Genomic DNA, 11,424 nt, shown 5'->3' with positions numbered 1-11,424 from the left:
TACTACTTCTGGCCCTTTCTCGATCCTTTCATGGCGAGATTTGGTGGTTAGAAACGTACCCTTACGGATGCTCCATCATGTTGATCTTGGTCGCACGAGGTACCTACACTCGTTTAAGAAAAAGATAATCTTAAGTACTGATCAACAGTGCCTACCTAGTAATGGAGTACTCAACACGGGCTCTATAATACTATCACAGCACGGTGACTAAGCTGCAAGTAACATGCAAATCCTAGCACTGAACTGCGAGTGTTGAAATGATATTAAGCTGCGCAGAGACGAGGAAAGCAAATAAATAAAAGCCAGCATATATAATGCAGGAAGAGGACAGTATAGGGAGAACAGTGCAACTTGTATATTTTCTGCACGCAGAGATCACGGGCAGAATCTGACCGTGTTTGACTCGCCGTGACGTTCTTAAACACAACAAAACAGCGTAACCACGCATCAACATGTTAAACAATCAGGGCTCGCCTCGATGAGATTAAACCAAGGGATTAAGAACTGTACATAGCTTCTACTACAGTGGTACCGTAGTCCACACAGCAGGCGTATAGTATTCAGTTATTCCACCCAGCTGGCGCAGGCATCTGCATGAATTTGCACGCCGGACACCTGCGTCCGCCGTATCTGTTGTCACGTACCATCGCTGCTCGTTTCACCAGTTAATCCACTGTTGATGCACGCGTGGTTTTCTCTGCTACGTGTCATACATAACAAAAAGTACATATACATATCTGATTTGCGTACACAATGAAGGGAATTTTTTATTTATCGAGACACACAATATCCCACCCAGGAAGGGCTGAGTTGAGTATGATTAATTTATAGTATATGCTCGCCTTCTTCCTTCCCAGCCTTAGTTTAGGAAAGTGGAAAGTCCTTTTCCTTTTATTTAAGGAAGTCTTTCACAGGTCAAACGAGACCTACGACTTAATCTAAAATAAATTACTAGATCGAATCTATTTGCATTAGTTTCTCTCGTCCATATCTAATCTCCTTTCTTGTGTCACTACGGGAAAACTGGCCTGTGCCGGCGGCTTTCTACCGGGCCGCCGGCAAAGAGGCCCTATGCCGTGGGGCCGGCCGAAAATCCCACGGCATAGGGTCGGCCGCCGGCAAATTTTCCGAAACGCCGTCGGCAAAGGGCGGCCGCCGGCAAAGACACCCTGCACGTGGGCCCGCGTGCGAGGTTAACGGCGGGCGAAACGGCCGGTGGGGGGAGAAAAAAAACTATCTTTGTCGGCAGCCACAAAAAAAACCGCCGGCAAAGAGATTCGTTTTTCCTGCGACAATCCGTTCAAATTTGGACGCGCGCACATGAGTTTAAAAAAAATAGAAATAACCCTTTGCCGGCGGCCCCGAGAAAAGGCCGCCCGCAAAGGGTTATTATTATTTTTAATAACCCTTTGCCGGCGGCCTCGAGAAAAGGCATCCGGCAAAGGGTTATTATTTTTTTATTTTTTTCCCAAATGTCCCCCCTTCGAATTGAACCGGGAAGAAAAAAAAATAACCCTTTGCCGGCGGCCCCGAGAAAAGGCCGTCGGCAAAAGCCTTTTTTTTTTCTCAAACGTCCCCCGTTCGAATTGAACCGAAGAAAAAAAAAATTAACCCTTTGCCGGCGGCCCCGAAAAATAGCAGCCGGCAAAGGTGGCTTTGCCGAAGGCCCACATAATAGCCGCCGACAAAGCTTTTTTTTTTTTCCTTTTTTGTTTGTTTTGTGATGTAAATCAACCATATTGTAAACACACATAGCGATATATATTGTTCTTTAGATTGAACCCAATTTGCACTTATAAAATAAAGAAAACTAATTACTCATTGTCGGCAGCCGTTTTGGTGAAAAGCTAGTAACAAAAAACTAAGGAACATTCAAACCCAAGCCCTAGAGTGAGGAAAACACGTAATTCGGACCGAGGGAGAAGAATCCTTTGATGACTTGGGTAGCTTTTTGGTTTTTCATGTCCCCATGTGCTAGTACAACACAAACGTAGAGTAAAGTGACTTGAGAACACAAGTTTTGGTGAAAAGCTACCCCGTAGACGCCACAAGGCCCGCAAGAGGGGGCGATGCCTCAAATCACACGACGAATGGTCTAGAGAACTTGGAATCTTGGATTATGTCATAAAATGTGTACATAAAGATGGTGTTAAGAAGAAAACACAATCCAAGTATCCGATGTTGCACTTCCTTCATAAACTAGACGAACCCGCACGGAAGTTCCAGACTTAGGGGGAAAAGTCGCAATTCGGACGGACGGAGCAGAATCCTTTGATGACTTGGGTAGCCTTTTGGTTTTTCATGTCCCCATGTGCTAGTACAACACAAACGTAGAGTAAAGTGACTTGAGAACACAAGTTTTAGTGAAAAGCTACCTCGTAGACGCCACGAGGCCCACAGGAGGGGGCGATGCCTCAAATCACACAACGGATGGTCTAGAGAACTTGAAATCTTCGATGATATCATCAAATGGGTACATAAATAAGGTGTTAAGAGGAAAACACAATCCAAGTATCTAATGTTGCACATCCTTCACAAACTAGACTAACCCGCACGGACGTTCTGGAATTAGAGGGGGAAAAGTCGCAATTCGGACGGACGGAGCCGAATCCGTTGAGAACTTGGATAGATGTTTGCTTTTTTATGTTGACATGTCCTAATACAACACTATGATATAGTAAAGTGATATGGAAACCCAAGTTTTGGTGAAAAGCTAGTAACAAAACACTAAGGAACATTCAAACCCAAGCCCTAAAGTGAGGAAAACACGCATTTCGGACCGAGGGAGAAGAATTCTGTGAGGGCTTGGGATAGATTTTTTGTTTTACATGTGCCCATGTTGCAATAGAACACTAAGTAATAGAAAAACATCAGGAAAACCAATGTTTTGGTGAAAAGTTACCCCGTAGACGCCACGAGGCCCGCAAGAATCCAGAGAACTTGAAATCTTGGATGATGTCATCAGATGAGTTCATAAAGATGGTGTTTAGAGGAAAACACAATCCAAGTATCTGAGGTTGCACTTGGTGGCAAATATGGCCATGTTAGCACCATTTTGGAGCCAAATGGTCCGAAAATGGCACGAAGACACCATTTTAGAGCCAAATGAGTCATATTGGCTCCAACATGGTGTCTTGGTGATGAGTCATATTGGTTCCAACAGGGTGCCGTGGTGCCATTTTTTGGCCATATTGGCTCCAAAATGTCACCAGGGCACCCTTTTGGAGCCAAATGAGCAATATTGGCTCCAACATTTTTGGGCCATTTGGCTCCAAAATGGTCCAAAATGCCACCATTTTGGAGCCAAATGAGCCATGTTGGCTCCATTATGGTGGCATAATGGACCGAAATGGCTCGTTTTGTAGCCAAAATGGTGCATTGGTGCCATTTTTGTGCCATTTGACATATTTTGCGACCAAGGCACCATCTTGGAGCCAAATAAGTCATATTCGCTCCAAAATGGTGCCATCGTGCCGTTTTAGAGCATTTAGGGGTCATTTGGATCCAAAATTGTGACTTGGTGGCATTTTTGGAGCCAAATGGCCTAAAAATGGCACCAAGACACCATTTTGGAGCCAAATGCACCAAGGCACCCTGTTGGAGCCAATATGACTCATTTGGCTCCAAAATGGTGTCTTGATGCCATTTTTGAGACAAATGGCTAAGTTCCGCTTCAAATACTACAATTGTCACTTCAATTCCTTTCTTTATATCTAATTATGCTATTACAACTCTATTTCATAGGTTTCTACTGGTGCAATGGGTGGTGGATGTTGAAGGTGTCCGAGTCACCATCTTGTCGTGTATGAACACTAGCTAGCTTGTAATATGTTGCTACCATGCATGTGATGAACACTTGTAATACTTTTGTTGTGACATATGTGATGTTTTCGGACTTTCATGAGATGTTTATATATATGCTTGTGATGTGAATGCGTCGATGATTTTGTGTGAATGTATTGCTGTGATGTGGATGAATATATATGTGTGTGTATGTGCTATGAAAATATTTCAAATTGCTGCGATAAAAAAAACAAAAAAAATACCCTATGTCGACGGCCAAAGGCCTGGCCGCCGGCAAAAGCTGAGCGCGGGCACGCACCAGATCGTGCCACGTGCCCACCCTTTGCCGCCGGCTTTTTCCCTGGCCGCCGGCAAAGGCCTGACATGTGGGCCACACTGTGGCACGCGCGGCCGGGTCGCGGCGTGCCACGTGTTGGGCCTTTGCCGACGGCTGCAAAGCCACTTTTTCCTGTAGTGTGTGAATCGTCCACATCTAATCTCCTTTCTTGTATGAATCATCCACGTCGCACATCTAATCCATATGTGAATGGCTGAATGCCATGTAATCAATCTACGATTATAATCATTTTCGCAGCCGGAACGGTCGCTGCAAAATCTTAGGCTCATGGACGGATCTCTCGTATCGTGCGGATTGCCGAGGTAGGATAGGATCTATCCAAATCATGGAACTCCATTTCTCCAAGGCTAGCGCGTACTACGAGGCCAGTCAAGCAACGACACAGGACACGTACAAACTATGGAAAAGGAGCACATTTCCCTAATTCCCTTGGCACACGTTTGTTTAACATATATGACACCACATATATGTTACTACCACTGTGGAGGTAATAACTTAGACTAGTAACATATATTCTAAATTACTTTCCACTGTGACCAGCCTGCCTCGGTTGAAGCTTAAAACCCTCGCGTTGTGGAAGAAAATGATAGTGTCAGGCCGTCTCCAGAGGTGGTTAATAATGATCGTAGGCAAACTCGAGCCACGAGCGTTTTGTTAAGGCGAAAATAGAAAAATAATATTTTAAATAGAATTCTGGGTTTGCGTATCTACGTTGTCATATGCTGAATACTTTTTTAATAAAACTGTTGTGAAGAAATGGTCATGCACGAAAAGTGGACCTGAATAGAAACACTTTAGGCCTTGTTTCGTACTAAAGTTTTTGGTGTGTTTTGGGTATTATCCACTCAAAAATGATCGAAAAACACTAGAAACCTCAAATGATTGTTTGGTAGAAAGGGTTTAGAAGTGATTATTCCTAGTTTTTCCCCACAAAGTAATCCATTTTTAAGCCAAATTAAAACACTTTCATACTGGTGTTTTTCTAAAAAAAGGCACTAGTGTTTTGAGTTTTTGGGAGTTTTGGTTGAACACCCAAACCCCTCAAATAATCAAACACTAGCGGCTAAAAAATACACTAACACCAAACAATGCCTTATATTACGCAAGTTTCATCACAAAATCGATAAGGGGAACAGAAGAACTGAGCCCAAGCCACATATTTGCTTCTAGTACAATGTTGTTAGTATTCAATCTATTTTTCTGTTGTCTAGGGAGTATGCTATATTGATGTCGGCCCAGGAGAGTGCTTTCGCCGTTGGTGTTCTTTCCGATCTCAATGCATTTCACCGCTCCACCAGAAATTCCCTCTGCCCCTACCGTACTCCAGCTTGGTAGTTTCCACTGCCTGTCCAGGGTTGAGCCCTGGGATTTGACGGCGGACTTGAAAAGCCAGCTACAGACGCTTTACGCCCAATCATTCCGGATAACGCTTGCATCCTCTGTCTTACCGCGATTGCTGGCACAGAGTTAGCCGATGCTTATTCCTCAGATACCGTCATTGTTTATTCTCCGAGAAAAGAAGTTGACGACCCGTAGGCCTTCCACCTCCACGCGGCATTGCTCCGTCAGGCTTTCGCCCATCGCGGAAAATTCCCCACTGCTACCTCCCGTAGGAGTCTGGGCCGTGTCTCAGTCCCAGTGTGGCTGATCATCCTCTCAGACCAGCTATATTTTGCAAATTAAACCAAAGTGGATAACGAAATGATAAAAAGAATAAAATACATCACTAGTACATGAACTCGGCAAAAATGAACACTTTAGTCCACGAACTCGGAAAACGCACACTTAAACTCCTAAACTGGGGCTACTGTATCACTTTAGTCCAAAAACGGTTCGTCGAGGCTTAAATACGCCACGTGGCCACCACGTCAGCTTCGGCCAGGGCTGCGGGTTGCTACTCGATTTTCTCAAGATTTTTTTTGCAAAATCACCATGCCCGAGCCGCTCGCGAGGGGCAAGGCGGACGCCACCATACGGGGATCCTAGGGCCCTGATAACCACGTCGTTGCAGCCGTCGCCTCCCCTAAGGTTGCTATCAAGACCACAATGCTCAATTTTGACGAGAGAATGCCGATGAAGGGGTCGCCGAAGCCGACGTGGCGGGATTAAGCCTCGCCGAACCGTTTTTTGGACTAAAGTGTCCCAGTAGTCCCAGTTTAGGGGTCTAAGTGTGCGTTTTTCGAGTTCGTGGACTAAAATGTTTTTTTTTTGCCGAGTTCATGGACTAACGGTGTATTTTACTCGGATGAAAATATGAAAATTCTGTTTAACCAAGAGAGAGACTGTCATAATCCACCACAAATGCAAGGCCCTATTCCTCCGCCAAAATTGCACGGGATCATGGAAATCCAAGTAGATCTATGCATTTCTGGGCATAGAGGATTTGCAACACATCTTGTCCTCCATCCCAACAGCCTAAAAGAAAAGAAGAAGACAAATCAACAAACGTTCCCGTTCTGTCCTGCGCCATGCCCTAGTAGCAAAAGGACGGAAAGAGCAGCCGAGAGGACGGAACGGGATTGACGCCGCCGTCACCGGCATGGCCGCCCATCTCATCGCCCCCGTTGCCGCCGCCGTTACGTCCGGCCGGCCCAGTCGGCCAGGCCCACCACCACGCCACGCAACCTTTTATTCCGTCCCCACCCCTGTAGGACGCTTTTCCCTTTTTACCCTTCTCACCCCTCTCGCCTTCCCCCTTCCTGTTTCAACTTTCACGAGTTCACTCCCCGAAGCGGCTCGGATGCTCTTGCTGCCGCTGCTCATCCCATCTTGAAACCCCAAACCCCCCAACCCACGCCGAACCCGTCCCCCGTCCCGACCGAGATTCCGCGAGATCCCGCCGCCATGGTGGCTGCCGGGGCCGCGGCGCCCCGGCCGAACCCTTCCCCGTCGCCGCACCGCCGCCGCGCCGCCTCCGCGCTCTCCCCGTCCAAATCCACCAACGGCAATGCCGACGCCAGGAGCAGCAAGCCCAAGGCCAAGGCCGTCCCGTCCCGCTACCTCCTCGCGCCCTCCTCCAAATCGACCTCAACTTCCACCTCGACCTCGACCACCACCACCTCCTCCTCGACCTCGACATCGGCCTCCACGCCCTCCCGCCGCTTCGCGTCGCCGCTGCCGAGGCGGTCCGCGTCCGTCGACCGGTCGCGCCCTGCGGGCAATGCCGCCGCTGGCGAGGCCGCGGGGCTCAATGGGGCTACCACTACGACTACGAGGAGCCTCTCCGTCGCCTTCCAGGGCCGGTCCTACTTCCTGGAGACCAGCAAGGCGAAGCCTGCCTCGTCCCCTTCGCCTGTGCGTCGGCCTGTGGTGACCTCGGCTGCTTCCACCACGCCGGAACGGAGGAGGCCTTCTGTGGGTACGGTGCCAGAGAGGGGGAAGGGGTTCGAAGGAGGCCATAGCCACCAGAGGTGGCCAATGTCGGCACATGGGTTTGAAGGGAATCCACTTACCAAGAGCTTGGACTGCTCTTTGGACAAGAGGGGTGCTGCTGTCCTGGCTGCTGTCCGTTCGTTGCGGCAGTCGATGGCGTTCGACGAGGGGGTGCGACGCCCTTCGTTTGATGGTGGGGATTACTTGATGTCATCAGACACAGAGAGCTTGTCGTCAGGGAGCAATTCTGGGTCCCAGGATGCCGGCAATGGTATTGCCAACAGAGCACGTCGGTCGCCAAAGGGGATGAGTGTGCCCGCACGGTTCTTGCAGGATGCTGCGGGCAGCAGGTTGCATCGGTTTGCCGACCCAGGCACACCATATGTGACCCATAATTCTGGGCTGGCATCATCGCCTCGGACAGCCCCTGTGAAGAAATCACTGCTGAATGGGTTTGCTTCGTCTCCACTGAACAGACCTGTCAGGCAGTCTTCACCAAGTAAGCTTGTGGGCAATTCATCCAGGAGAATGTCAAGTCCATCACGTGCGAGGAACTCTGTAGGCGCGAGCGCATCACTGGGAGATCAACAGGGAAGAAGCTCGTCTGGTTACGGTATTGATGGCCAAGCAAGGAGAAGGTGGCTTGGGGGTAGCAAGGTTGATGGGGAGCACCTTTTGAGAGTTTTGTGCAATCGACATTTGCAGTGGCGGTGTGTAAATGCGCAGGCAGATGCTGCACTTGCTTCACAGAAGATGACTGCGGAGGTGAGCATGTCTCTTGATTGACAAAATAATGAACCGTCTGGGTATACAAAGTGTCTATCTGTCATTTTCTCCTTATGTAAGATATTAATATACAGTTTAGAATTCATCTTTTATTTGTAAGAGTTCGTAATTTCTTGGAACCAGCTCCCACAGTAAAGAATAAGCAGGCAATTTATGTGCGACTATCATTAAGATATAAAGCATCTTATCAAATATATGCAACTGAAGTACAGTTCTAGCACCAAATCTGTAGGAAACTTTATAGATAAATGAAAGAGCAAAGCTTTGGAAATCCTTGGTATGTTTGAGCCAGAAATAGAACACATATTAACATACTACACTGTACACTTAAACTGCTGAACATGTATCGTGTCTATCATATATTCATATTTAGTGCTGAAAGCGTAATGCTTTCGTATTCGTACATGACAAGAAAAATCTGAATTTATTATCTGAATGCTTAGCTGAAGGCGCGCATCACTATTTCCCAATAAAAATCACATCTAGGCAAAAGAAAGTTCATCTTGACCAGATTACTTTTTAGTCAACGTTACCTTCTCTGCTCTGTTTCACTTTGTAACCTTTCTTTCTTCCTTTTTTTCCAGAAAGACTTGTGTGATGCATGGATTACTACCCTAGGCATGCGTAAATCTGTTGCTCTTAAAAGGTTTCAGCTACAATTATTCCGAAACAATTGGAAACTCATGACAGTTCTGAAGGGGCAGGTAAGAACCATATTTTGGTTTGATCTGTGCACATCGTTTTAGGTTCCACTACTTCATATAACTATTTTTTTGGTTCATTTTGATAGTTCTGATAATTCATCCCATTATCTTGATATGCCCAGCACAATTGACTGCTAGGACCATCTGGATACAAATTTCCCATATTTGCAGCTTGCACAATTGATCCAGTTAGAGCCTCTTCGTATAATGGTGCCAGACTAGGTCATCTTGATGCTTATTTCCTCTGTTCAGTAAATCTCATGGCCCTTTATTGTAATGTTGAAAAGAAAACGAGATCAGCATATAGCATCTGCAGCGGGACATCAAAATGCAGTACATAACTACGCTGCTTAACAATTGTCAGTATTTGCTGGTCATAAGCAGCTTCTTAGATCACATTGAGTCCATGACCATCCGACCGTTTTATATATTAGAAGTATACTCCTTTGCTTGTGACAGTAATAGCTTCCAAGTTCATTATCAATTTTGGATGAATCTGGAAATCTGATAGTTTGATTGACATAGATGGCGTATCTGGAGGAGTGGCCTTCATTAGAGCCGGACTATGCAGATTCTTTATCTGGAATTGTGGATGCTCTAACTGCTACCATTCTTTGCCTTCCTGTTACCGATGGAGCAAAGGTTGGAATTAGCACACTATTGCTAACTTTTTCTCGCGTGTTTTTATTTATTGAATCACACTCTTGTGTATTACCTTGCAATTTGCAGGCTGATATCCAAGATGTGAAAAATTCTGTTGGCTCTGCAGTTGATATCATGCAGACAATAGGAAATTCAATATGTACTTTACTGGCTAAGGTACTGTTTACCTCAAATTCTTCTTTTATTCGTTTTCCTTTTTGACAGTTGCTTATTTAAAACGTTTCCTCACAATAATGATTGCATTACCTACAGTCGTACATGAGTTACCTGGTCTACAGATACCTTATGACCCCTTTTGCTGATGGATAAAAATGTATGGGGAGATTTCTCCCCTAGGAAGTATTGGAAGGTTTTACAAATTAGTAACTATAGTACAAGTCATGTCGTCTGGAGTTTATGGTTGAAATGGCTTGAGAGTATCAGGTGTCAACTGTTTGTGTCAATTAAGCTGATCCTGGCCAACCATCTCCCAGATCAGATGTCATTGACAAGCTTCTTAAGCATGCAAGTTTCTCACATAGTTTTACCCGTTCTTGATGGTCTAGCCCTAGGATATGTGCATGTTTGTGTTGGCTTATTCTACAGTTGAGTTACATTGGAGATGTGACAAATTCATACCATTTCACAGCTAAAAGCATCTGCAAACAATATTCTCTTTATAGAAGGTCAGGGATGTGAGGAATAGAGTCTAGAGAGCAGGCATTGTGAAAGATTTCATAGTCAGTAGTTACTAGAATGTTTTTTAGAAGATCAGGGAGTTGAGTAAATAGATTCTAGAGAGCAGGCATTGTGAAAGATTTCATAGTCAGTAGGAACTAGAATATTTTTTTAGAAGATCAGGGAGGTGAGTAAATAGAGTCTAGAGAGCAGTCCCGATAGACTATTCGGTGAAAGTTATGTTATATGGCAATGCATTGATCCTTTCATTTGGCTAAACTAATATGTCATTCTGCAGCTATCTGGGACAAGTATTTTGGTGTCTGACCTTGCAAAAATTGCTATGCAAGAACGTTTGCTAATGGATCAGTCCAGGGAATTGCTGTCCACAGTTGCATCAATGCACGTAAGTAGTAGTAGTGTACAATCTGCTTGGGTTCAATTCCAATTCCAATTCCAATTCATGTGCAACTATTTTAACACCTCTATTTGTACCTCTCAATTATTCTAAAACAGGTCAAATACTGTAGCCTACAAGGGCAGCGAGTACAGACAAGTCACAGGAGGCTCAAGCATTCCTAGTTGACACTACCTCACCCACAGGAGGCTCAAGCATTCCTAGTAGACAGACTACTCTTAACTCACTAACCAGAGAGCGTAGGCGCAGTTGCTAAATCTAATGGCTTGCTGGGTGCCCACTGAGCGACACGACTCTTTTGAAGAAGTTGGATCGGCCGGTCAATGCAGTCTAATCAAGTTCCAGTGCTCTTGTCAAGGTTGGGGCTCGCTAGGTTCTGATCGCTGAATGTAACCAAGCTAAGGCCTAATCTATGCAAAACAGATGAAGTACGACGTGTATATATAGCTGTAGTTGCTTTTCTTGGTTTTAGATGAGCATTAGGTCTAATACTAGCTAGCTAGTTAGATTGGGTTCTTCCTTGTTCGTCAGATGACCTTCTGCGCCATGGCAATGCAATATATCTTTCTGTTGGTACTCAATTCGTCGTCTTCTTTTTCTACACCTTGGAAAAAAAATCGAACACGGTGTAATTATTATTGCCGATGCACCAGATTGTGCCCCAGGTAGACGTCTCGACCCCA

At 45.6% G+C, this 11,424-nt stretch overlaps 1 protein-coding gene across 1 annotated transcript; it reads left to right on the top strand.

Annotated features, from left to right (window-relative positions):
* Positions 1–6,857: 6,857 nt before the first annotated feature.
* Positions 6,858–11,322, top strand: LOC100842694 (QWRF motif-containing protein 2). Its single transcript, XM_010231158.3, has 6 exons — positions 6,858–8,278; positions 8,884–9,003; positions 9,529–9,645; positions 9,733–9,822; positions 10,622–10,729; positions 10,840–11,322. The coding sequence occupies exons 1-6, from the start codon at positions 6,986–6,988 to the stop codon at positions 10,903–10,905; spliced, it is 1,794 nt and encodes a 597-aa protein (XP_010229460.1). The 5' UTR covers positions 6,858–6,985; the 3' UTR covers positions 10,906–11,322.
* Positions 11,323–11,424: the final 102 nt, after the last annotated feature.

This window comes from Brachypodium distachyon, chromosome 1, assembly GCF_000005505.3.
Source record: "Brachypodium distachyon strain Bd21 chromosome 1, Brachypodium_distachyon_v3.0, whole genome shotgun sequence".
In the NCBI taxonomy this organism is placed as follows: domain Eukaryota; kingdom Viridiplantae; phylum Streptophyta; class Magnoliopsida; order Poales; family Poaceae; genus Brachypodium; species Brachypodium distachyon.
Note: the sequence above shows the minus strand (reverse complement) of the source record. Positions and strands in the feature narration are given on the sequence as shown.